At 44.8% G+C, this 27367-nt stretch overlaps 1 protein-coding gene across 1 annotated transcript in view; it reads left to right on the forward strand.

Moving 5' to 3' along the window:
• Cadps (calcium-dependent secretion activator 1) overlaps positions 1–27367 on the forward strand; it is a 721673-nt gene that overhangs the window by 100235 nt on the left and 594071 nt on the right. The window contains exon 10 of the mRNA XM_075882731.1: positions 1251–1317. Within this exon, the coding sequence (XP_075738846.1) occupies positions 1251–1317 (67 nt within the window). The remainder of the gene's footprint in view (positions 1–1250; positions 1318–27367) is intronic.

Here is a 27367-nt window from a genome sequence, read left to right on the forward strand (position 1 = left end):
ATGGGCCAGGCAGGTAGGCTGGATGACCGCTAGTCATTAAGAGTAGCTGAATGGATTACCAGAGAAAGTAAACACACGAAGGGGAGACAGAAAGTTAGGTGGTTCATTGAGATTTTAAAAATTTTGGCAGATCTCACATACCTGGGAATCGGCGTTTGCGAAGGATGTGGAGGGAGGTGACCGTATTGCAATTTTTTTATTGAGCGACACGTCATGAAATGATGCTAAATGTCATTAAATAATGCACAGGCATATGTTGAAGAGTTGCATATGTTTATATAACCAGTTGTTTGCCTTGTGCAATAATGCCAACTGGAACATGCGTATTAGCAACACCAGAAGCTGACATGAAGTGCTGATTCTTGCAAAGGTGCTGGCCCTGTACACTACAACATAAATCAACTTCAGCGCATGGCAACTAACTACAATTGACGTTAACCCGACGTGACGGCGGTATCAAAGGAGTACATATGCAATGTTTATAAAATTGGGTAGGCAGCACTGTCACCGCTATTGACGTTTCATGAAGATTAGTGTCTATTCGAAAAGTACTTCTGAGACCTGGTGTAGCTCTGTGGCAAAATGTTTCATTGCCACGCAGAATGCTTGCGTTTGATTCCAGCTGGGAGCCTGACATTTATTCTTTGCATTCGTCGGATCGACACTACCGATGTCAGGTATTTCTTAACGCTCTTGGGTTAAAATTGCCCATGTGTGTTCTCGTCGTTCCTGGGTAGATTCTAAGTGTCTATCACCTATGGCACATACCCCCATACAAGTGGCACATACTCGCTTGTGGGTATGTGCCACTGCCTGGCTGGAAGTGCTTGACAAGGTACGCGACCGGATTGTGACATTACTCATGTCTTGACCAGCGTGTGATATTCGTCAAACCATTTTACCCTCCCTTGCCGATTTTGGTTCATGCCAAGTTAAGGGGTGACCACGAGAGCACCCAAACGTAAGCAGCTAGATAGATAGATACGCTCAATGTCGCTGAAGTTTGCTAAGAAATTCTTTGCATTTAAAAGTTCGCAGGTATAACATGGCAACGGAAAGCACAAGACCAATTTGATAGATGTATCATGGGAGAGGCCTTTGCTCTGCAGTGGGCCTAGTCAGGCTGATGATGATGATGGTCTAACCGAATTTCCATTCACTTAGTGTTTGAGCCAAACCTAAAATATTCAATTTGCACAAGCCTACAGTAAACAATTGATGGTTGTGATGCTTTCTTCTCCTTCCTCCAGCTACCTGTATGCACAAGGCAAGCAAGTGTGGAAGAAGTGGAAGAAGCGCTACTTTGTTCTCGTCCAAGTGAGTGGCTGGATTTAATATTGACAATATAGGACCAATAGCATTAACATCAAATGTAGTGAAACTTATTGAAAGGGTCCTTCATGGTTGTGTAATAAGATTTGTAAATGACCAACAGCTGTTTAGCCCCAGCCAAATTGGCTTTAGATCTGGACATTTAATCTGGAATGCGCACGTAGACCTCGAAAGTCCGGTTCACATTGCCCGGCATAAAAAACAGTACGCTGCATTAGTTACCTTAAACATCAATAAAGCATATGATAGTGTCGAACATTCTGTGTCAATAAATTGTTTACGGTGCCATGGACTTCCTCCTTATATTGTAGCATGGGTGACAGAATTTTTTAAAGGAAAGGGAGTTTTACTGCATCAAAAGTGGCTTTTCTTCCTGTAAGCACAAGCAGACCCGAGGCGTGCCATAGGAATCAGTACTTTCACTAGTATTATTCAACATCTTGATGTGTACTATTCCTATTCGATGAGGGGTGCAGACTTATGTTTATGTGGACAACATTGCTGTTTTTGGTATGGCTGCTGATATAGATCGCCTTTACAAAACTTTACAGTCGTATTTCAGTGAACTCGAGAAGTGGCTAGATGGACTGCAGTTAAGTCTTAATACCAATAAGTGTGCTATTCTAGTTTTTCTGGTTAATGACCCGGTGAGAATATCTCTGACTTACAAGCTGTAGGATATCCCACAAGTGTAATCATTAAAATACCTCGGAGTAATATATAACGAACAACTAAACTGGCAAGCTTATATTAAATATATCACAATAAAAGAAGCATGGGCAATGGGTGTATTGCACAGGCTGAGCAGCCGCAGATCGGGTATGAGAAGAAAAGCACTTTTGATGGTCTACAAAATGTACGTACGACTGGTATTGGAATTTGGCTGTGTTCTTTTTTCCGGTGTGCCAGCATATCAGCTTCCGCCACAAGTGCTATTGGAGCAAGAGGCTTTACGGCTGTGCTTAGGCCTTCCAAAATATGTGGCGAATGCAGTATTATGCTTGGAAGTGAGAACACCACCCCTGTTAAACCGATTTAATCTACTTACAATGCAGACTTTCTTACGATTGTACGAAACACTGTCTAACCATACTCAAATAATTTTCATCTCCAATCCCGATGTATCTTTCTCCGAGCACTGGCCTAGATTCCGCAAGCCACAAATCATATTTGCACAAACATCACTCGATTCCCTGAATGTATAAATTCATTATGTGCGTCCTTTGACCATGGAACCCAAATTCACAGACATTGTCTACCACAATATTTTTCCGAACCATGCGAAATTATTACCTAACGGAATTTTAAATGGAATATTAAAAGAGCATCTAAGTAATCTGCCGACGTATGTGGATATTGCAACATCATCATCATCATCATCAGCAGCCTGACTACGTCCACTGCGGGACAAAGGCCTCTCCCAGGTTCCACCAGTTACCCCGTCCTGTGCTTGCTGCTGCCAATTTGTACCCGCAAACTTCTTAATCTCATCTGCCCACCTAACCTTCTGTCTCCCCCTAACCCGCTTCCCTTCTCTGGGAATCCAGTTAGTTACCCTTAAGGGGAGATGCGGGTCGAAAAATCGCGTTTTTTGCGAAAATTTCCACTTTTGAGATATTGCTTCTAAAATCACTTTTGATCATTCAACTATCATTTCCCCAAAGGTCATAGCTGAATTCAAACGAGAAAGTGGTAAAAAGTCGATCTGCGCTAGTGAAGGTAGCTGCCGAAGTCGCGAATTCACGCATCCGACGGCTATTTTTGAAAATCCGCCACTCGGCAACACGATGACGTCCGCCATCGGGGTTTGTTCGGTGGTGTAGATCAAAGGAATCTTCGATTTGGCTTGCACTAGTTCAGAAAAGTGCAGGTGCAGAAAAAGCGGTGCCAAGCGGTGCAGTGAGCGTGCAGCGCCGGTCGAGCAAGTGCAGGTGCAGCCTCAACCACGCCTCGGCACTAGCCGACACTAGCGCGCGACGGCTACAGCCAAAACGAAGGCGTGAGTTGACGTGAGTGCAGGCCGGAGAACACCTTGTAGTGTAAGCCTAAAATAGCCGCCTCCGCCGCCTTGTCCGATCAATACACGGCCGTGATGGCACTTCTTGTGACTGCGATGGAATTGCTGGACTCGAGCAGCGACGACGATTCCGTCAGCGGTGCCGTTTGCAGTGACTGCGACGATGAGTACGACGATGCGTGCATCTTGGTCGCGTGCGCGTTGGTGCGCGACGATGCCAACCGTGTACCCGGGTACGAAAGCATTATCGGCAGGTACCATGAGTATGAATTCAAGCGCCTCTTCAGGCTGTCCAGGGAGACTTTTGATAGTTTCAGGGCCAAGTTCAAGACTTCAGCCTTCTACCCAAGGGCAGTGCAAGGCCGCCAACAAATCAGTGCCGAAAAAACATGCCTCATAGCGCTTGTGTACCTAGGCTCACAAATATCTATGTACGCCATAGGCGACAAATTCGATGTTACCGAGTCGTCTGTTCATGTTTGTGTGACACGGGTCGTTCACTTCTTACACGCTATTAGCGATGAGATAATTTGCTGGCCTAGTAGCGCGGAAGTGACCCGCATAAAGAACGGCTTCCTCGCCAAAAGTAAAGGCAAGGGCCCAAGAAACACCATCGGCTGTATCGATGGATCACACATCGGGATACTCACTCCAAGCGAATCTACGCAGTCTTACTTCAACCGGAAAAAGTGGCCTTCGATAATCCTGCAAGGAATCTGCGACGACAGGAACAAGTTGCTGAACGTGTTTATTGGGTTTCCAGGTTCGGTTCACGACGCCCGTGTCCTGAGGGAGAGCCCCTTCTTTGCACGCGCAATTCAGGAATGTGAAGACAATTATATACTGGGTGACAGTGCATATCCACTGATGCCATGGCTCATGACCCCATTCAAGGACAATGGAAGTTCTTTTCCTACGTGGAAAAAGAGCTTCAATAAACGACACAGTCAACAACGAGTGCTTATTGAGAACACCTTCGGCCTGCTTAAACAGCGTTTTAGGAGGCTCTACCTTGTTGATGCAAAAAGTGTGCAACAGTGCTGCTATATAGTTATGGCTGCGTGTGTGCTACACAACATGTGCAACGATGAAAGGGACTTCCTTGAGGAACTTGCAACGCTTCCCCAAGAAGAAGATGTGGGCAATGATGAAAGTGCAGGAGATTTTGATTGCAGTCTGCCAGGCTACAGTCAGTCTCTGCGAGAGTTCATTGCAAAGGAACAGTGCTAGAAGTTCATCTTTGCTTCGCGATTTATTCAGTGTGCAAATGTTTTGCGAAGTGGGGTGCCGCGTCTAGAAGCAATGTTTTTTTTTAACAAATTAGATGGAGTAGACACTGCTAGTGTTATAAAAGTTTATTGCCCATATTATAACCCGTCCTTATTTGAGAGTACGTCGATCAACCGATCGAATCGCTGCATGCGCTCATCATGCCGCTTTGCCTTTGCCTCTTCCCATTTTTTTCTTTCCTCCAGTTGTTTCACTGCTGCCTCCTCTTGCTTAGCTCTCGAAGCTTGCATTTTTTCTAATGCCTCCAAGAGCGGCGTGACTTGGGACCTACTCTGGCGCTTCCTTTTTGGCGTTGTGCTGCTCCGAACTTTGGATGCTGTGTTGCACTCGACTGGGACTGCTGCATCTTGAGGTGCTTCAGTGATGCTGGTGCTGTTGAAAGTAATTGTACAGGTGCCATGTCATTTCCAGGCTACAGCACAAATTAAGTAATTTTTACTTACTCTGGACTTGCACTAGGCAGGATTGTTTTTCCAGGCTCCAAGAGCAGCCTTGGATTTACACTATGTTCTTTTTCCAAGACTTCTGCCAGCTCTCTGTAATGCCCCTGACACACGGGCACCCTGAAGTCCTTTAGACAAGGGGACATCTTTCGGAAAGGCGTTCGGGCGCAGTGACACACGACAAAGGAGTAACTACTTTCTGGCAAAGATCCTTTTCGCAAAAGCAGATCCCGCATCTACTTTTCTGGCAGGAAGGGAGTATTCTCGCATACAGTGTGCACAATTTATCAATAGAAGAAAACGTGTCGCAACACTGCGGTGCCCTGTCAGTATTTTTTTGCGCTGAGAAAATGTTTTCATTTTCAGCAGCAGTGCGATTTGTTGAAAAGTGAAGGCCTATAGTCTGTCCATACTCTCAAACGCCTGCATTACGTCACTAGCACGATCATGTCAGGGTTGGCAGCGGCAGTTGCTGTGTCGGCGACGTAGTATCTTGTAACAATAGAGTCTGCTCAGTCGGTGAAGAATAAACCGCGCGTCCAGTGGACTGAAAAGGAGACCTGGGCGCTGACAAAGCTATGGGAGGACCAGTTGGACGCCTTGCGAGGGCGAAAGCACAACGGTGGAGTGTACCAGGCGATTGCTGAGAGCCTCACCGACGCCGGTATTCCGCGTACACGGGCGCAAGTTCACAGCAACATTGACAACTTGACACAGACATTCAGATAAGAAGGTCACTCACGCTACGCGTTGTCGCACGCGTCCCGCTTGCTTGTTTAGTGTGTGTTAAGATCGGGCCTGTAAAATCCGACATGCATGGGCACCTCGCATATCGAGGAACGAAAACAAAAACAGCAAAACACCGACTGTTCATAGTTGCCAGACGAACTTAGGTTGCTGCTAAAAACGCAAAAAAAAGCGAAAGAAAATTACAGGTAGCCACCAGACAATAAAAAAAAAACGATTTTATGCTCCGGCGTCACTGAATGTGATGTACATGCGCAGATTCTTTTAAGTATTTCCAACCTTGCTGCTTCCACAAACAGCGCCATTTTTTCTGCAGCGTTCTTCTGAGGTACTGCTTAAAGCAGTAGTCCGGTGCCGTGTGTCATCAGCACCACTCCTTTCTGCAAATGGTCCCCTTAGGCGACAAAAGGGGTTTACTTCAAAGTACTTTACTTTTGCCCGTGTGTCACGGGTATAATAGACACTATGAGAATCACTGAAGATATGAAGACACAATCGTAACTTACTCTTCATATTCACAGTTCACACGGTGGTGACCTGAAGAATTGTTGTCTTTTTTTGACTTTTTATATGCTCTGTCCAGCGACTTCCATTTGTTTTCCACTTGTGTGGCAGTCACGTTGCACAAGAACTCCGTATTGATGGCCTCAGCCAACTTCTTCCACAGAAGCCTTCTTGTGCTAAACAAAAAAGCAAAGCACAGTTAGTAGGAAAGAAGGAAGCGACGTAACGTGACCCAAGTCTTGCAGTAGCACATGAACCTTTCCTTAGTACTTCATATGTGTAGCTTTCAGGGATAATTGCTAGGGATGTTCGATTATTCGAAAATTTTGGATAATGAATCAAACAGCACTGTATTCGGTTCCTAAGTCGAATCGAATTGCACATATTCTAAGTAACAAATATTCTTTTAATAATCGGCACTGGCGGGAGAACCCCAAAACAACGAAACAGCTACAAGTCATTCTTTCAATCCCTAATGTGACCTGTACGCAGCCCAAGCTTTTGCAAGACTACCTACACTATATTGATTGTCGAATGAATGCGCTTCTGAAAGCTCCATTCTTGCTCAATTTTTACTGCACTTTAGCTGTATCGCATTTATCAGCTCCTGTCTTCGTCTTGTAATAACCAAAGGTGGGAACTACGAGTGCTTGCAGCTTCACGACTAGCAACAGATACAAGTTTTGCGTTTGCGTAAATTGTTCTTGCAGATGTAAATTTCAACGCCCATTGTTATCCGCTTTTAGTGCGCAGGCCATGTTGTGATGACGGGTTGATCTGCTCCGTTACATATTTAGTTGTATCTGCAATGTTTGGTTGTAAATTGTTTTGTTTTTGTGTCCCAATTTTATTTAAAGTGAGGTGACAAAGTCTCACGTTGATAACGCTAGTCAATGCCGTAGTTGAACCTACAATTACAAAATGTTACGAATATTCTAGTTCCTGCTGCATACGAGATTACCTTAGTTTTCGTAATTGTGGTATTTTGAGTAGATTCAAACTGACTGTAATGGCCTTTGTCGAAAGTTTGTGACTATTTGTTTCAAATAAAATGTTCTGTTCTAAGGCTGTTTTGAAAATGGTCTACTTACTATTCAAACAGTATTCAATTACTATTTGTATTCTATTTGGTGCCATTACTATTTGACTCTTACTTGATTAGGTTCCGAAATTCACTATTCACACACTTCTGATAACTGCGAACGTTCTTTTTGTGCGGGAAGCATTATGTTGGAGAAGTTGAACATTGTGTAAATCACTCTTTTGGATCATAAAGCTTCACTAAGGAGACAGCCATATTCTAACCTGTCTTTGCATTGTAAAACATGCAGCTGCGCAACCTTGTTTGCTGACACGACGGCGCAGTCTAGGTTCAAAGATAGGGTAGCACGTGTCAAGAAGCATATCTCTTTTAACAATGAGCTGCACCATCTTGAAAAGTGGCAGTGCGAGAGAAATGCGGACAGACAGTGAAGACACAAGGACTGCAGGGCGAGACTTGCTAGAGATGTGCCTCAGAATAACAACATGCAATTCCCTCTAGTGCAAATTCTCAAGGCAGCACTACACTTGCAACATGGCTTGAGCTTGGAGGTGCTGCACCTTTTCGGCAAGACAGCGGTTGTGCAATGCCCAACACAAAAGCACCGTCGCTGTTTTTGAAGATCACTTGACTTAATGAAACATTACGAATGCCTTCGTTGTGTATATATGTGCGTGACTATACATACTGTTTGTGTGTATATGTAAACGTATATGTCACAGTCAGGCGCATAGCCAAAATTTTTTTTCAGTGGGGGGGGGGCAGTAAAATGTAAATTGCTGGCAGTAAAATGTAGGCAACAATAACCATCGCCATTGTGAACTTCATGCGCCCTTATCTTGTTGGTGCTTGCCTAGAGTGAAACGGAATAATAAAAAGCTGCAAATAATTTTGGACATAGGATGACATACCGAAGTGCCCTGGTTTTTCCCACCAAGTCCTTCATTTCCGAGTATTTGGCGATGAAGAACCTTGTTTTTCGGGCGCTCCAAAGCTCTTCCACATCTTCAGCCGACGCGGCTGCTGCTGGAAATGCGGCTAAAGCCCCATCGCTGTCAACGTCGCCGTCGCAGGCAGGAGAAGGCGTCGGCGGTTGTGCCGGAGGGGGGTCATTTTCACGATTCCCTGCCATGAACCGCAACGTAACGCGCTTGCCGTCTGCAAGGGCGAAAACCAAGATTAAAAATACCGACATAGCATAAGCAATGCTACGAGGCTGTTTGCTGACCGACTACGACTCCTGGCCGCTAACCACGTTTTTTGGCAATGCATGCAGCCTGACTTACCTGATGCCTCATAGACGTAACCGTTGGCGTCCGTCATAAATGACCCGTCGGGATTGTGAAGTGCCTTAACTTCCTTTTGAACGCCCTGAACAACTATTTGCAACGTCGTCTGCTCTGGCCTTGGGGGGACGCCCGCCATGCTGCACTACTCTGCACCTGCTTTGGAGTGCGTGCACGCCGGTACAGAACTCGTCAGGAACTAGGCTTACACCTAGACAAAACGAGGGACCCAGTGCAGAGGGTGCGACAGAGGGCGCGCGCTGCTCCGGCAAAACGAGGACGAAGGTGCTGCACCCTTTGTACCGAGATCACAGGGCCACACTTGATGGCCCTGTGATCTCGGTACTACCAGAATCGGAACACATAGTGTCGATCAGATATAGAAAATGGGCTATTTATACGGATATTATGGAAAATATTACTAAATATACGGACTATCAGCACCTAACATACCCCTGGAAACCTCAGTGGAGTCAATCTAAAAAGTTAGAAGTTATTTTAACCAAATTTCGATGTCGTGTCCCTCCATTAAACTTTTACTTGCACAGAGCTGGTCTGGCGATATCCCCCCTGTGTCCATTCTGTGAAGAAACGGAAACAATAGAGCATTACTTTATAACATGTAAAAACTATTCATTAATTAGGAAAAGACTTTTAATTGTTCCGTTTCAAGCAGTAGGTTTAAATTTAACTGCAGATAATGTTCTAAGTTTCGGTGCCTTTAGCTTGGGACATTGCCACAGGAGCGTATTCGATGCTGTATGCAATTTCATTCGAGAATCAAAGCGCATGTCATAATAATGCCTGCTTATATATATTTCTGAAGACACTTGTCTAATTTTGAATGAAATTTGCATATTCATTTGATTGTGACCGGGTGAGATAAGCTCGATTGTCTGGTCTACTCAAAATTTCTGTCTTCCACTGTAGTATTACCTCACCTTTTCTCTTCTTGATTCAATCTTCAATTATTTGTTTAGTTTAATATTCCTTTTTAGTTAATTATTATTTTCTATTACATCATTAGTTTTTTCATTAAGGATAAACCTTTTAATATATCTCATATAGGATACTTCTAGATTTCATGGCCAATCCCCCATAGTGGGTATGTGCCAGTGCGAAGGGGCAACAACAACAACAACTTTGAACTGGTTCAGCCGGTGCAGCCAAAACGAAGAGACCACAAGGCTCCTTCTAGTGTACAGGCGTCCCCCTAGTTTCGTATTTTAGTGAGGAATTTCACAAAACAGTCGTTTCCAAGTCGGTTTGCAGCCAAGCTGCAGCCGCTTCGCGCATCTCTACCGGTCACATGGTACGCTACCGAGGCCGCCATTGGCTACATCTGATCGGCCTCGCTCGCTGAGCGCTTGCGACGATCGGCACTTGCCGTGCGTTTCTACGTTTTTCCGAGTTCACCATGGATAACTCGAAGAAGCGAGACTTCCGAGCACGAAAGTTTGCAAGCAAGAACAAGTACCAAGGGCGTCGACGTAAACCGAAGCGCAAAGCAGCGGTAGAAGAATGCGAGCCGCGGGCCACTAGGCCTAATCAAGGCAGCGGGGATACGGCGGCTTGCGGGAACTTTGACGAAATCGACGCCGCGATCAAGTTCATCAGCGCATCAGAAAAAAAGATTGAACAGTTCGAAAGCGAAAGAACGAAGAGTGTTTGTGGCTCTGTGAGCGGAGTATTTTGTGACATCGGCGCACTGACATCGATGGTAAGCCGTGCTGTTTGTCCAACATGCCACACCGCTGGACTCGTCGTTCGCGACACCGCAAGTAAACGTAAGGGCCTCTCTTCGTTCCTCGAGCTGCACTGTGATAACAGTGAGTGTCCTGAGTCAGTGGTTTCTGCCGCGCATAGTTCGCGGCGTGTTCTGCCGGAAAGACAGCCCACCGATGCCGGTGATGACTGGAGCTACCGAAGCGGCAGCTCGCGTGACAGCTTCGCTGTCAATGTGAAGGTAGTTGTGGCTGCGCGTGCAATAGGCATTGGGCATGAACAGCTGTCGCGTTTTTGCGCTATTCTTGGACTGCCAATACCTATGCATCATAAGACTTTTATTGCAATTGGCAAAAAAGTTCATGCTGCAGCTACCAAAGCTGTGCAAGAAAACCTGGCGAAAGCGCGGATGATAACTAAAGAGAAAGTGGATGGGGCTGATGTTGCTGTCATGTATGATGGCACATGGCAAAAAAGAGGGCACAAGAGCCACAATGGCATCGGCACTGCTGTGTCTGTGGACACTGGTTTGTGCCTAGATTTTGAAGTGCTATCGAATTACTGCCTTGCCTGTAGCCGGCACCAGGACTTGGGTGATGAGGAAGAAATATGGCAAGCATTCCACACACCTGTCTGCGAAAAAAATACAGAGTGCTCCTCTCATGCCATGGAGACTGAGGCAGCTTTGCGCATATGGGGCAGGACATCCTCATACACAACACCATTGCGCTTCACCAAGTTCCTCAGTGATGGGGACAGCAAAGCTTATACCGCTGTCGCTGAGGCCAAGGTATATGGTGAAGCTGTTGTGGACAAGGAGGAGTGCACAAACCATGTGGCCAAGCGTCTAGGCACTGCACTTCGGAAACTGCCAACAAGACTTCCACGAGGGGAAAAGCTGACAGATGGCACAATTCAGAAGCTGCAGAACTATTACCGTATTGCAATCACAAACAACAGAGGTGATATTCTGAAAATGCATCGTGCCATCTGGGCCTCATATTTCCATTCATCATCGAGCAACACAGCAGGCAGCCACCGATACTGTCCAGAAGGGGCGACTTCCTGGTGCAAGCATAGGCGAGCTGAAGCGCTTGGGGAGGCCCCACCCGACCACACACCAATCTTGACCAAGGCTCAAGGATTGGCTGTGCTTCCCATTTACAAGCGGCTCACAGATGAAAAGTTGCTGGTGCGTTGTATCCAAGGGAAGACCCAAAACGCTGCAGAATCTTTGAACAGCAAAATCTGGTTGTTGTGTCCGAAGACTAAGTTTGCCTCCCGGACAACAGTGGAAACTGCAGCTGCTATGGCCGTGTTGTGGTTCAATAAAGGACATTCAAGCTTTGAACACGTGCTAGAGGAGCTTGGTGTAGTCCCACCAGATCAACTGATCACCCTGGGCCAATCCCGCGACCAGAGGAGAATCGAAAGAATGTCTGCGTGTGAAACAGCCGAGGCAAGGGCCCATCGGCGGAACGTGGCAAAGAAAGCGCGCCTTGATGACTCCCTTCTCAAGCGGCGAGAAGGATCCACATATGGAGCAGGACAATTTTAGGTGCTCTAGCTGTGTCCCTTCTATGATATCACCAAGTTTTGTGCAAATCGCACTGTGTAATCATGAGTAAACATATTTACAACTTTCAAATGCATTTTTCTCGATTTCCATTTTGAGGTAATTCTCTCATCTTGTGCACAATCTTTTTTAGGCATAAAATAGTCCTATCTTGATGAAATTTTGCACAGAGCTTAATCAGCCACTCTAGAATACAAGTATCTACTTTAGGTTGCATTATACATCACAGATTTTTTGTTACACAACTTGATACACTGATAGAGAGATGTAAAATATGCATTTAGTACTTTTAATTTTTTTTTTTTAATGTAGCAAATAAATTTTCTGTTTGAGGTACTTTTCTGTATTGTACTGCTCAAGTGCAGCAGAATGAGCCATTTTGCAATTCTGTGTGAAAATTTTTAGTAAGCTTTATTATGTGCACAAAAAACACTATATTTTGATATCAAAGTTGTAGTAACTCCGGAACTACTATAGCTATCAAACAAATAATTGCAGTTATGAAATCAGCACTGCAAGCTTTACTAACACCTAAAATTTCAAGGAGCTGGGTTATGAAATAAAAAAAAACCTTTTTCGAGTAGCATCTCCCCTTAATGACCAGTGGTTATCCTGTCTACGCACTACATGCCCGGCCCATGTCCATTTCCTCTTTTTTTATTTCAACTATGATATCCTTAACCCCCGTTTGTCCTCTAATCCACTCTGCTCTCTTCTTGTCTCTTAAGGTTACACCTACCATTTTTCTTTCCATTGCTTGCTGCGTCGTCCTCAATTTAAGCTGAACCCTCTTAGTAAGTCTCCAGGTTTCTGCTCCGTAGCTAAGTACCGGCAAGATACAGCTGTTATATACCTTCCTCTTGAGGGATAGTGGCAATCTACCTGTCATAATTTGAGAGTGCCTGTTGAATGTGCTCCACCCCATTCTTATTCTTCTAGTTACTTCAATCTCCTAATTCGGCTCTGCGGTTATTACCTGCCCTAAGTAGACATAGTCTTTTACAACTTGAAGTGTACTATTACCTATCTCGAAGCGCTGCTCTTTTCCGAGGTTGTTGTACATTACTTTCGTTTTCTGCAGATTAATTTTAAGACCAACCTTTCTGCTCTCCTTGTCTAACTCCATAATCATGAGTTGCAATTCGTCCCCTGAGTTACTCAGCAACGCAATGTAATTGGCGAAGCGCAGGTTACTGAGGTATTCTCGATTAACTCTTATCCCTAACTGTTCCCATTCTAGGCTTCTTGCAACAGATGCATCGCAAACTGAGGAAAAGCTGGCATAAGAATATTCTGCCCTCAACTTGATTGGTATTTCTCGTTATGACTGCCGGATTTTATCCCAGTTTTTATAGCTGAATTTATCGCCATAATATTAGCTCTCCTAAAGTTACCCAGTTTAAATAGAGCAGTAGCAATCATCACTGACTCATTATCTGTGTGTTCTTCTCTCTCTGCATATGGTGAAACGTCTCTCTTAAAGCTTTTCAGAATACCAGTTCCCGCACACCTACAATGTCTCCACTTATTTTGGGTACCAGGACACTAGGGTTTGCTTTTAAACGAAAGCGCTGATTCATAACAAAGGCGACGCTTTTGATGCCAATCATACCGGTTTTCCCACAGACAACATACATTACAATTGCACGATTCCACACCTTAACTTTCAAAAAATGCTTATCGGATCCCGTCATGACAGCTTCTCCAGAATATAAGCACCTATTATTTCCCTGGAAAAGTGAGTTATCACGGTCGGAAATATCGGAAGTGGCCATAACCAAACTTCGCTGCTGGGATACCTCCCTAAACATTTACCTGCGTAGAGCATGTCAAGCGTTGTCTCCCCTGTGTATCTTCTGTAAGGAGGAGGAAACAATCAGTCATTACTTTCACTTCTGTCACCGCTATACGTCATTGAGAAGAGAATTCATAGCACAACCTCTTCGAAACTGGGGTCTGTAAATATCCAAATCAGTTGTTCTATTATTCGGCCCCTCTACTCTGGGCTACAGTCACACGGATGTTTACTACGCAATAAAGGAATTTATCAGTCAGACTAAAAGAATATAGAGCTAAATTCTTCATTTTTTTAAACGTTTAAATATTATTATTCAGTAATTATTTGTTGTGAAACCTATCCCTAGCATATACGAGTAGTATTGCGAAGAAACAAAGAAAAAAACACCTAACAATCGGCCAATCCCCTGCATTGGGTAAGAGCCATGAGATGAGGGAAAAAAGAAGATGAAGAGTCTGTTCCCACAGTGCCGTCATGTGAAGTTGATTCCTTATTGCGGCGATGCAACAGATCATTTTCAAGCAATCCCAGAGCTATCTGTCTATGGGCGCGAAGCAGTATGTAAGCTGACCAACGAGCAGCCGTTGCCCACTGCTCGTTGACACTGTGGGAGCGCAAAAAAAAAAAAAAAAAGCGTCACCTCTTGTTGACTATTAATAAATCTTGAATAGTACACATGTCCTAACTCATCTGCATGTATCTCTAGGCATGATATGCAAAAGAAATGATGTAGTCAGTGCAGATATTACTAAGCGAATGTATGCAGAATGCAAAATGTCCTATCGCGAACAACTTAACATTGATTTTAACTATTACTTCTTCACAAGCCACTGCAGAGAGGTGTTAAATGATAATAATAATAATATCTGTGGTTTTACGTCCCAAAACCACGATATGATTATGACAGACAGCGTAGTGGAGGGCTCCAGTAATTTCGATGATCTGGTGTTTTTTTTTAAGGCGCCAATCAACAGGTCTGGACTTATTCTCACACTTTCCAAAGAAGCTTGGCAATTCGTAGAGTAGACCACAGTGATCACGTTTTTCAAGTATTATGGCACTGCGTGCTGCTCAGAGCCTCCATTTTGAAAAACAATGCCTGCGCTCCTTTCCCACGCCTCACCGATCCTCTTTTCACGTGCAGTGATGCAAAGTTTCCGAATGGTGACGTTATGTAGCACGCAGCTCGTCAATTGGTCTAAACCAGTCACGACGATAAGCTACGCCTTCCCATCCCTGTGAGAAAGAAGGGTGGCAAGTTCACACGGAAATTTGAAATTGATGTTCTAACCCCTGTAACTTCCTTAATATAGCACGTACTTGCAAAATTTTTGCAGCAGCATGTTTTCAAAGCAATAGTGCACATAGTTGTTTTTATAACAATTCTTCGACTTTAGGGTTGTGTACTGGCCCTTTAACATGCACTGACATTGCACACTACATGGATCTCTACCGTTTTGCATCTATCAAAATGCCACTAATGCGGCTGGAATCGAACCCACAAGCTGCCGAATATTGTTCCACCGAGAGGTACTGCAGGGGGTTGTTACAGGGTTTAGGTACAGAATGAATTACTTGATTTAATTGATAAGTCGCACTGTATAAAGAACTGAGCATATTCTAAATGTGTTTTAACAAAAAGTGATGGGACTAGAACTCATTCGCGAGGTGCCCTACTCTGATAATTTGCAGTTTCTTGGTACATGAATTGCAAGCATGTTTGAGAGCAGTATAGTCTGGGCATAGCGAAACTGTTGTTTAATTTTGTGTTGGTGCTTTATTGTGATGTCATGCTTCCGCATGAAAATGAAAAACAACAAAGAAAAATCATGCTTGATCCCTCTATGTTAGATATCGGTCTAACACAAAAGTAAAACATCTGCTTACAGAAGTAGTTTAGTGCTTGCTGTACCACATTGATATAAGGGAGCCTGTGCGATTGGTGTTCGACAGGTAAGCACCGTTTTTCGTAAATGCATCCACGTTGACACTGAGTGATACATCTATATACCAACGACTAGCTTCCATTATTAATCATTGATTACTAATTAAACGTGCCCTCGGGGTCATGGATGCCTGTAACTCTGGTAGTAGTTATTAGTTGGAGTGGAACCAAAGAATGCCAGAAGAGTGTGGCTGATTGGACGCAAAACTTGGGTCGCCTTCTAGTGGCATGTCAGAGTTATTGAACGCCACTGCCATATTAGAGGGAAATGTAACCTGCGTTCTGTCTTCCTTCTTGGCTGGCCACAATTTTTCGTATGGCGAGTTTAAGCGGAGTACGCGCAGTTACATCCAGATGAAGCAAGCACATTGCTCTATGCATTGCAGTACTAGCTTTGGTATGGATAGATTCTATGACAAACGCCGACGCTTTGGTTAAGGTCGCCACCTGGCTGTGTGTTGAAGCATTGACAAAATTGCACTTCTCCGATGGGAGACTCGCCAAATAGGACAGACCCGTAGAAACGACGCATTGAAGGAATTCATCGTGAAATTCTACAGTCATGATGCATTATTACGTTTTGTGAAGGGTACTATGAGAGGGCTGTGGTAGATATAAATGGCATGTTTTTAAAGCCCACAAAGTGTGTAACTGTGCTGCAGTCGACAGCATGCCCGGCAGCTATTGTGGCCGACCGAGAGGTCGTTGGTTTGATTCCCGTTGATGGAACTTTTTTCTTAGTCTTCTTTTAAGTCATTTTTTTTACTGATGCCATTTTCATGATGGACGTACGTTACTGAAATCTTGGTGGACCTCGGCATAAAACACTTTAGTTTTAAAAAAACATCAGATGAGCTGTAGATTCCAACTGCAAATTGCGATGTCTTGTACCCATAATTAATGAAGAAATTATAAGTACTACAATTATAAATACACATGGATATAAGAAATCGCATGGGTTGAGGAAGGAAGGAACCACGTGGTTTGTGTTTGCTGCCTCAAACAACCTTAATCACTTTTGTTCCGTATAGTGGACAAAATGTTGCAAACATGGCAGAGAAAAATGTGGTCAGAGGCATGCCATTTTTTTGTTAGTTGTTGTGTAGGAGTTAAATGCAAATTTCTCTTTCTTATTTTGTCCCCATGTACATCGGCCAGACTTGTGGATATATTTATTCAGCGAGCATCGAAATTCATTGAATGAAGCATGTCTCATCTCACCTCACTATGTCACATGCGAATATAATCCCAGCTTTGGAAGCACAGTAATTTTGTTCAATCACTCTAATGAAACAATGCAAGAAGTTTTGGAGGCATATCATGCCACAAAAAAGAATGCCGCACCATGTGTAAGCCTACCTTCTTCGTCATTACAAGACAAGGAATTGAACTTTATCAATCGAATGTAAACACACGCCTTGGTTGTTTTAACTTTTTGTGCCTCTTTATGACATGCGCGCATAACCTCCGTTCTTGCACTAATGTTTTTTTGTTTTTTTTCAAGCATCCAGTAAGATTTTATCAATAGGAAACAGTGCGAAAAACGAAGAGACACCTGCAACTGTGTTTCTTTTTGTCTTCTTGTTTTTCACGCTCTTTGACAAAGATGAAGCTGTATCAACAAGCTTGAACCCAATAATCGGCTTTCGGCTGTTCGTGGGCGTTAGGTGGTGTGTGCATGTATTCTCTTCCTATTTGTGCTTCTTTCATTTTTGTTGTAAGTATTGGTCCAATCTGTATGGTGCCAACGAAGGTTAGCAGATTGTTCAAGAGTGGAAGCTTGGGCTACTTGGTGCGTAGTCATACTGGCAAGTTTTTTTAGCATGCGAACAAAAAGACAGTGTTTCCATTTCCTCTGTTCTTTTTTCCTATGTTCGTACGCTGAAAACAAACTTGCCAGTATGACTCATTGCATATATGGTGCAAGGGACACGCACGCTGTTTAGTGATTGTATTCTATTTTACTAAATTTTGAATCGTGAAATTTCTGAAAATCAGAACCTCACATTGTACTCGTCGACAGTGTCAGTGGTTGAATCCTGATTCATTCATGATTGATACACTGCTTTTGCACTTCATAGACAACAGAACTGTATTCTTTTAATAGGCACTGCGGCAAAAAAAAAATAAAGAAAGAGAAAAAGAAAAGAACAAAAATGTGGCGCTTCTGAGCCACTCAGCTGCTCCAACAAAGGTATGGGTAGAAATCGTTGTGAGGCTGTTGCAGCTAAGCACCGAAGTTTAGAAGCAAGCGATCCCGCATTAATATGTGTCATTTTGCCAAATTCACTGTGCCTAGGAAGTCTTGGCATGGGGCAAGTAGAAAGCCAAAGCGTGAAGCCCAAGTGTTAATCATGGTGTCTGCTGCAGCCTACGCACTTTTGCCATGACCGCTTGCGCACCTGTTGGTGCCGCTTTTATGCTTGAAAATATTTACTCAGTAGGTGCATTTAGTTTAAATTGTTCTGACTTTTCTAGTGAATTTAACATTTGTCGCAGTATTGTTTCCATGGCACCAATGAAAAAAAATACACAGGGCAAACATTACCTTTGGCAGAGGGGCGCTGCAGGGCCTCTTCCAGCTTTGTCCCGTAAAAGGGCTTGTCGGTAATTCATCGCACTGGAAAGCATACTGGAATGTGTTGGTTTATTGCTGCAGCTGTTTTGTGCACTTACGAGGGTGCAGGAGACGGGGGTAGAAGAGGAAACGAAAAGAAGGCGTTCACACTACACATGTGACTTGTCGGGACTTGTCCACAAAAGTAACCATAGTGACTTGTCCATAAAGGTAATTTCACTAAGGATGTGAGCAACAGAGGGACAGCTGACTTGAGCACTGCCAGTTGTCTAATGTGACCAGCTTCAATGATTACGATCGTGCCAACGTATGGGCATACAGCTTTAATCCCTGCAATATACAGGATTGAAACAAGACAGTTTAGAGCAGAGTAATGCACTTACTTTCATTTACACTGTCTCCAGTTTGGGTCATACAGTCGAGCTTACATATAACGGCCCCACTTAAAACGAACTTTCACTTAAAACGAACAATATCTGCTTGGCCGTGAAAATATACATTGGTTCAATGGCACAAAATCGCACTTACAACGAACGTCTCCGAGCGCCGCTGATCGGTTACAGTGAACGGAGTCAGCGGTCTGCCGACTTCCCGCTAAACCAATTTCGACCACCGATCAGGCATCCGCGAGGTGCCCATACATTCTTATTGTTAAACGCCGACCCTGCTTCCACGACCCTCTAGTTGCCGCTCTCCCCAACCCATGGAGGAAGGAAAGTTGTTTCCTTCCTCCATGCCTCCACTGCTTTTTGTAACGCACCCCTCCGTCTTTTGTCCCCCCGCTACTCTGAACACCCCGCATTGCCAGACGAGGCCCGTGTTTTCACACTGCCACTGATCTTTCGAAGATCGGTCGGCCATCTAACCTGTTTTTGATTGCTGGTACTGTCGTTGGCGTCGCCGGCCTGGAGTGACCAGACCATTTGCCAACATCGCTGGCCACCGACTGTATTCGATCATCTGCGTGTAGTGCACGCACATACGCTACCCCACTGACTCTGATAATCCGGAATTCGTTTCCTGTTTAGCACTTGTTCTCTCTCACTTCGCACTCAACTCAGCATGCCTTCCGTGCGCGTGCGAAAGCGCAAAAACGGCTGTTAATTTGCACGGAACGAATCGCGAAATGTCGAAGTTCGTGAGGCCATGCAAACCGGCCGGTGCAACAGAACGATTTTTTGACCACGGCCGCCGATTCTTCTAGCACCGCCGCACAAACCGATCCAAGCGGCCATGCTTTGACTTCTTCACGCGCAGGCACTCTTTCCAAGTTCTTTTTACGTGCGAGTTTCGTGGACCTTTCAAGCAAGCTAACCAACCTGCCTCCTTCCCGTGTGTTTTGGTTTTCAAGATCGCCCTCCCACGGCATCCTCCCCTCTCTTTATCGCAACTCCTTGCCCTTTTCTCGCAAGTCTGCTCTCCTCTCTTGATCACAACCCCTTCGCCTGTCTCCTCTGCTCCGCGGCGCCCGCCACACTGGTTCAAATTAGTTTCGTTTTCTGACTGGAAACGGGTCCAGAGCTGTTTCACGCGTTCAGGCATGTGTGTCGCGTGTGCGCGTCTTGCTCGCTCTTGGTGTGCGCGTGTGGTCATGATGGCCGACGGGAGGACTTGCACACTTTTTCCTGCTGCTCAACAAAACATCCAAAGTGTGACCGCTTGGCTTGAGCGTAATCTGCGCGTTAGGTGCCGCGTTGCGGAGCGCTTGCTTATAGATGTTAACCACCTGGCAGGCAACTTGCCGCTTCGGGGGTCCCGGTATTCATCTGTGGAGATGGTTAATATTTCGTGGGTGGCGGTGACAGCTACATGCCCGCGAAACTGTTTTCGCGAGGCCGTCTTCGTCGACGTCAGGCCCGATGCCGAGCCTGAAGCTTCCGAACTGTGGCGGGGATTTGTGGCAGCGCATCGTCGACTCCTACCTGGGAAAGTGGGTGGGACATCTGTTGCGATGGTTTAATTATGTCTGATGATGATGCCGACACTGTGGAACCGTGCACGGATTGGGGCATTGTGAATGAAGTACGTGGCGAGAGCGATGTAGAGGAATCGGATTGTGAGAACAACGAAACTTTGGAACCAATGCCTCACGCAGCTTATGCCACGGGCCTCAGCGAACGAGCACCCTGCCGTTTTAAATGAACTCGAGACCGCCCTTATCGCTTGTGCTCTTTGAAACAGGTGCATCACGGACTTTTTGGAGCAAGAAAAGTTTGTGTTTTCACTCTCAACTTTTTTTAAAAGCTGTTTTTCATTTACTACGAACTTCGGGATACAGCGAACGGATGCCGCGTCACGCTCAGGTTCGTTATAAGCGGGCTTGACTGTATTGGCATAATTTTTGTTCAAACGTGTCGATCAATGTCGACATGGAGAGACTATATTGCTCGCATTACTTGAATCTGCGAGTACCATACACCTAACATAATATTGCCACTTGGTGTTCTGTGCCAGGGAACAATATGTGTATAAGTTGAAGAGAACACAATTTTTTTAAGGCTTAGTTTAGGACCTGCGAAGTGACAGGCTTGAAAATATCGTAACTAGTAAAAAAACAAATAAGAAATATCTACAAGCCCACATATTTTGTTTGCTGGGTGCTGGATATCTGAGCAATTCTATATATGGCTGTCATGATGAGAAAGATAAATGTCGCTTATTAGTAGCACTAGGCATAAATCTATGCAGACTTTGAATGAAAATCTTATTGTGCCATGATGCGAACAATGATTTTAAAAAGAAGACTAGCAATTCTATGAAGGAACGACAATTGGACGAGTTGTCGGTAGGTAGGCCAGACAAAAAGGTGTGTTAATATTAAGATAAGAGAACATAATACGGGTGTATGTAGCAGTGTCCTATCGTGTATGGCTGTGCATTGTGAGCAGTCTAGATGTAAACACCAGTTCAGTGTAAGTAGCATAGTGTCGCAACATCATAACCAGAGAACTCGTGAGATTATCGAGACTTGGCCCTTACAGAAAGAAATAGTCATGCATCGGCTTCTCATCTGTACTTTTAGAAAATAAAGAAATCCTATTCTTGAATGGGAAGATGAATTGTTGTTTTTGTGTATTTTCATAGGTGGCTCACACCGGTTGTCATGCGTTTACATGTGGTTTTCTTATCTGTGTGACGTCACGCATGAGTATTTTCAGTCAACTCCCAGTAATATGAAGTTTATGGGAACCGCAAGAAGCTTCGAGTTAACAAACTTCAAATAAGGCAAAATGGACAAAAAAACTGCACTTTTATTGATTTAAACCTGACAGTTCTCAAAGAAAATAGTCTGTCATCTTCTCTTGCTGAACGTGGCTGTGACTAGCAAGATTTCCAAGCACTACACATGTCGAAGTGCTTTTTCAGCATTGTCCACTTCAACAAAACATAAAAACTGCAGTGCAAGTGTCAGACCCGCAACAACATCGGTAGTGCTCGGTGGCGGTTTGTTTTTACGTTGTCGTCTGCTAGCCAAACTATTTGCACAATTTTTCTGTTCGTCAGTGCATGACGAGTGACTGCATGTATCAACGTTGCGGTCCTTGGCAACGAATTTTTAAAATCTGATATCACTAACATTGGCCCCAAAACAACCGTGGTCGAGTTCACCTGCTCGCACTTGATGGAATTTGAAAGTGAGTTATGGCGTACTTTTGCGTGATGTCTTGCTTGGCGGTGCCTCCCTGATCAACTTCTTTCAAGACTTTCGACTTTTGTAACCAGGTGAAACGTTCGGTAGCTGCCAAGAGTTGCCATTATCCAATCTCGCCACTACAACGCTCAAAATCAGCTGTGGAAACATGTGCGGAATCAACCCGCATGTGCGTCAGCGGGCAGTTGGTTTATCATGCTATGTTTGACCAGCGTAACTAGAAGGAAATGGAGCGAAACATGCTAACACACCAGTGCTGTGCATGTGTTTGAGCGTTCTTTTCCATCAGTGTCCAGTCGCGCAGTTCTAACTTCAACCAGACTTAACCCAGCATGCGGCTGAAGCACTCGACACGTCACAACAAAAGACTGAGTTACCTGATTCCATCAATTCGATGCCTGGCATTGACTAAACAAGATGGCCACTTCATGAACCGTGGTGCTGTGGGCGGTGGTGATAGCGACAACAGCGCGGTCTGACAGCTCTCTTGGTGGCATTTGTACATGAAAAATTGCCATGTCTATTGAAAAATATGGTTGCCTCGAGGCTCTCAAATGAAAAATTTCTGATTAACCAACATTATAGGCTTTTAACTTCAAATTATCGAGCATTTTTCCCTATAGGTGTGCATACAAAATTGATGGGACCACTTGTTTACTTCTAATTAACTGAAAATTCCAATTAAGCGACCAAGTTATCAGGAGTCGACTGTATTGATGTTCTGTGCATGTGTGTAAAAGTTCAGTTGACAGTCGGCGCTTGTGTTTCATGTTTGTCATGAGTAAGGAAAAGATGAAGACGACGAAGTGGGAGGAGAAGCTCGCGGAACAGGCACGAGCGCATGACAGAAGTCGTAATGCAAGAGGAATACGCGATGAGCTGGCATTGCTTGCATGGCTAAAGAAGACGACGGTTGCATCGGTAGCTACGTTCTACCAACAGGTGCAGTGGACGTTTGACTTCAGAGGCCGCGACACTGGCACTGCGTGGCGTGGCCGTTGACTTCGGTGACTCTTGGGCGAGGCTTCTCAGAGATGCTGCTGCATCTTTCAGCTGGTCCGGACTCACTCGTCGCAGTCCCCCTTCGAACATCCACCCGAAGCAATCCCCAGGATACTACGTTGTCACTTCAAGAGGACCAATCTCATCCTAGAACTAACGGACCACGACAAGGTGCCACGTCACCGACTGCGACATAGGACAGGCTTACGGCAGTGCAACATGACCATGATACAACGTAGCGACGATTTCAACAGGATCGTCGGCAAAAATGGCGTCGAACAAAGCAGTGTGGATGTAACCATCGACAGAGCCAAGTAAGACGCTTCCATTAGGCCTACAATTAGACGATGAGGCCTAGGTGGCCAGACTGAAGTTAGGGAAAGCAGTTAAGACTGCAGTTAGGTGCAGCTGAAACTGTTCAGTTTACTTTTAGAGATCTTGTCAGTAGTATTCTTGGTTTTTCACTGTTTGTTGTTTGTTCATTCAGTGTTAAGATTTGTCTTCTAGTTTTTGTCCTTGGTAGTTAATAAACTATGTTAGCTGTGCCGACTAGCATCCTCACGATCTATCTCCACTAACACTCGCCTCCGAGAACGTGACACTTGTGTGCATCCACCTTACCTTGTGGGACTGATTCTGTAGTATCAATTCTATGAAGTCATTAACTGAAACACCTACTGCATTTTGAAAAAACAGCTGACCCGACACTGTCAGTGCATTTTTCACTTCATTGAAACTTAAAAAGTGCCTTACCATGGTGAAAATGATTCCCATTCCCAGCTGGATTATGGAACCTGGAAATCATTCCAGGCTGAAAACTTTAGCTGGGAATGGAAAATTTTTCCAGCCTGGAAACATTTCCAGGTTTCATAATCAAGCAGGGAAGGGAAATATTCCCAGCTGGGAGGGGAAACTCCTCCGGTTAGGAATGGAAAATTTTCCAGGTTCCATAATGCAGCTTAGAATGGAAATATTCTCAGCTGGGAAAGGAAACTTTTTAAGCAGAAAATGGCTTGTTGCAAGCCTTGAAAGAATGTCCAGATTTTTACCTCACTGCTATTGCATACGTATTAGCATATAGTTCCTACAGGACCTGTTCATCCAGATCACTGAACGCACAAAGAGAAAATGGCTCTGTAACTTCAAATTCGCCAGATCCCATCTACCTGAGAATCGACTCTATGCGAAGCATGCAGAGGGACGGTGACGATGTTGCAATTTTTTTATTGAGCAACACATCATGAAATGACGCTAAATATATGTACAAATGTTACACGCACAGAAAGATGTTTATAAGAGTTAAAAATGCTGATATAACCAGCTGTTTGCCCTTGCACAACGATGCCAACTGGAACATGCGTATTAGCAACACCAGAAGCTGATATGAAGTGCTGATGCTCGCGAAGATGCTGGTCCTAGACACTGCTACATAAATCAACTTCAGCGCATGGCACCTAAACACAATTCATGTTAACCCAATGTGAGGGCTATATCAAAGGAGTACATATGTAATGTTTAGAAGATTGGGTAAGCAGCACTGCAACCACTATTGATGTTTGACGAAAATCAGCATCTATTTGAAAAGTATTTCCGAGACGGGGCGTAGCTCTGTGGTAGAATGTTTCATTGCCACGCAGAATTCTTTGTTTCAATTCCAGGTGGAACCCTGACTTTTATTCTATGCCTTCTTTGGGTCGACGCTACCTATGTCGGGTATTGCTTAACGCTCATGCGTTAAAATTGCCCATGTGTGTTCACGTCGTTCCTGGGTAGATACTAAGTGTCCATCACCTGTAGCACATACCCGCATACCAGCAGCACATACCTTCTCGTGGGTATGTGCTGCGAGAGCACAAGAGCACCCAAACGTAAGCAGCTAGATGATAGATAGATAGATACGCTCAAAGTTGTCAAAGTTCACTAAAGAATGCTTTGCATTTAAAAACATTCATTTGAACGCTTGTAGCAAGTGCTGAAACCTATCTCGAGATGTGGAATAAGTTGCTTACATCCTTGTACGTCACCTGAAAAATATATTCATGCATAGTGAGCGCACATTAAAACCACAGTGACAGAACGCTATTCTAGCAAAAGTATAACTTCACCAACCCACATGAACAGCATCAATAGAGCTTTGCAAAGCAGTACAATACAGCTTTATCATACACCCGAAACAACAGCCTGTAAAGCAAAGGTTTTCTTTAGGAAAGATCTGATAGGCTTTGCGGTTTAAACTGCAGGTGCTAAGCAACAATTATCTTTTATCGACCCTAAACTACTCTGAGCTTCAAATAATTCACGGGCACATATGTAATTACTGGTGATAGTTGAAAAGACGCATGCACACCATATGGCACAAGCCTTGAACGATGATTGATTGATATGTGGGGTTTAACGTCTCAAAACCACCATTTGATTATGAGAGACGCCGTAGTGGAGGGCTCCGGAGATTTCGACCACCTGGGGTTCTTTAACGATACATGGATATTTGTGACAAAGTCGCTTTGCCCAAACCCGCCTGTAATTCATTTTGCGCAAATAGAAAGATTGCACACAAACATTTGGGACAAACGTGCATTTATACTTGAAATATATAGGTGCAAAACTTACCTTCAAATGATAGAATCACAGTTGACATAATTCATGTCTTTCGATCAGCGCTCAATGCAATACATCGCACACAGTACAGCCGTAAAAATCACTTGAACATACACTCACCACTCATAGCACTTTCCAGAGATAAAACTGAACTATTTCATACAACCACCACACGGGTATTCCTCTAGGAAAATCACTAGACTAGCAGACACCGAGTGCACACATGTGCAAATTGCTCTACGACTAGCCGCCATTTGTAATGATTCATTCAGTGTACTGGACCACTGTCGCTGATGATGTTGTGTTTAAAAAGAGAATATTACTTTTCGGGAGTCGGACGCGACGCACGAAGAACACGACACGGCGCTGAAGCACCGGCCGACAAGAATCTTAATTTCTTGTCAGAGAGGCGCATGTAAATAGGCCGCAAGGCATCAACCACATACTCCGGCAGGTTGTAGCGATGATTCGGAGGAGTCCCCTGCTTGGCAACAGCCTTGTTGTACTTGCACCATGGCTCTTCACCAGTTGGGCAGTGAGAGTGCTGAGGGCTTGCATCAGTAGATTCTATGTGATAAAAGGTTGCCCAGACAGCATTATTCATGGACTCAATGCTTCCTTCCTTGGTTGCTTTGTAAAGGTGGTGGTAGTGGTTAGAAGATGTGAAAAGGCACCTAATTTCTGCAACCCGGTCGGGAGCACGGCGCAGTGCCTGTTTATAAAGCCCATCCATAATATGACGTGAGCTTTGTGACCAGCTCGCCTGTCAGTTTGCCCTTGCCGCCAAGGCTTGGCTTTCCTTCGGCCCTTTGTTTTTGCACGAGGTTTCGAAGTGCTGTGCCCATGCGCTTATGCACATGGTTGACACAGTCCTCTTTTTCTATTGGCACGAAGCCACATACCTGTGCCTCCTGCAGACTGTTGAAGGCCCGGCTGTCTCCATCACACAACATGGTTGTGTAGCGGAGCCCATGTCTCTTCAATGAGCGACCAAATGAAATTTGTGCTGCTTCCACCTCCATTTGTCCTGGCTTACTGGAGGTATTCTTTTGGCAAATGTGACCAGCTAGCCACTCGGCATACCTTGGGTTGTCCTCCTTCGGCCCTAGCTGGCAGCCCAAACAAAAGTTCGATAGGACGACGAAGTCGAGCACATCACCCGTGAATAGTTCAATCACGGTCCCTACACAAATATGGGATGAGTGGCCCCTGGTCAGCCAAGTCCCATCAAAGGAAACGGCGATATTTCCAGGATTTCCATAGTTTCAGAATACACCGTTTTCACGGTGCTTGCGCAGTCGTCAATAACGCGCGCGGCAGCCTTCTGCGCGGCAGGGTGCATTTTCAATTTCACATAATCCTGGTATGTCTTGGTGTGCAGGCCTTCTCCGTGAAAAATTTAGGGCGGAAAAAATATCGTTGAGCGCAGTTTGCCCGTTTCCTGTGCTCATTGCCGCGCGAACCGCGAGCACGTTAATTTCGAAGGGGCCGTGCGCTGCGTCCCCCCCTGCTTTCGGCGAGCTCCATACGGTCCTCAGTTTACTGCACTCGTCACATGTGAGAACAAGTTTCGCGGCTATGCCATATTCGCGGTCTTCCTTGGAGATTCTGCCAGGCCCACCAAACACACCGTACTTCATACTGAAGAAGTTCGTTGACCAACTCTAAGCTAACGACGGTGAACGGCGTACCAGGCGTTGCGGCTCCATCCGAGTCTCGAAAAAAAGACCGCTTGCGTTTTGTGGCAGACTTCGATGAAAGATCTTGCAGAACATCGCTCGCACGACAGTCGATGGCCACTTTTTCAGCGTCGGAAACCAGGGGAGTACCGA

This window comes from Rhipicephalus microplus, unplaced genomic scaffold (genome assembly GCF_043290135.1).
Source record: "Rhipicephalus microplus isolate Deutch F79 unplaced genomic scaffold, USDA_Rmic scaffold_13, whole genome shotgun sequence".
NCBI classification, from domain to species: Eukaryota; Metazoa; Arthropoda; class Arachnida; order Ixodida; family Ixodidae; genus Rhipicephalus; species Rhipicephalus microplus.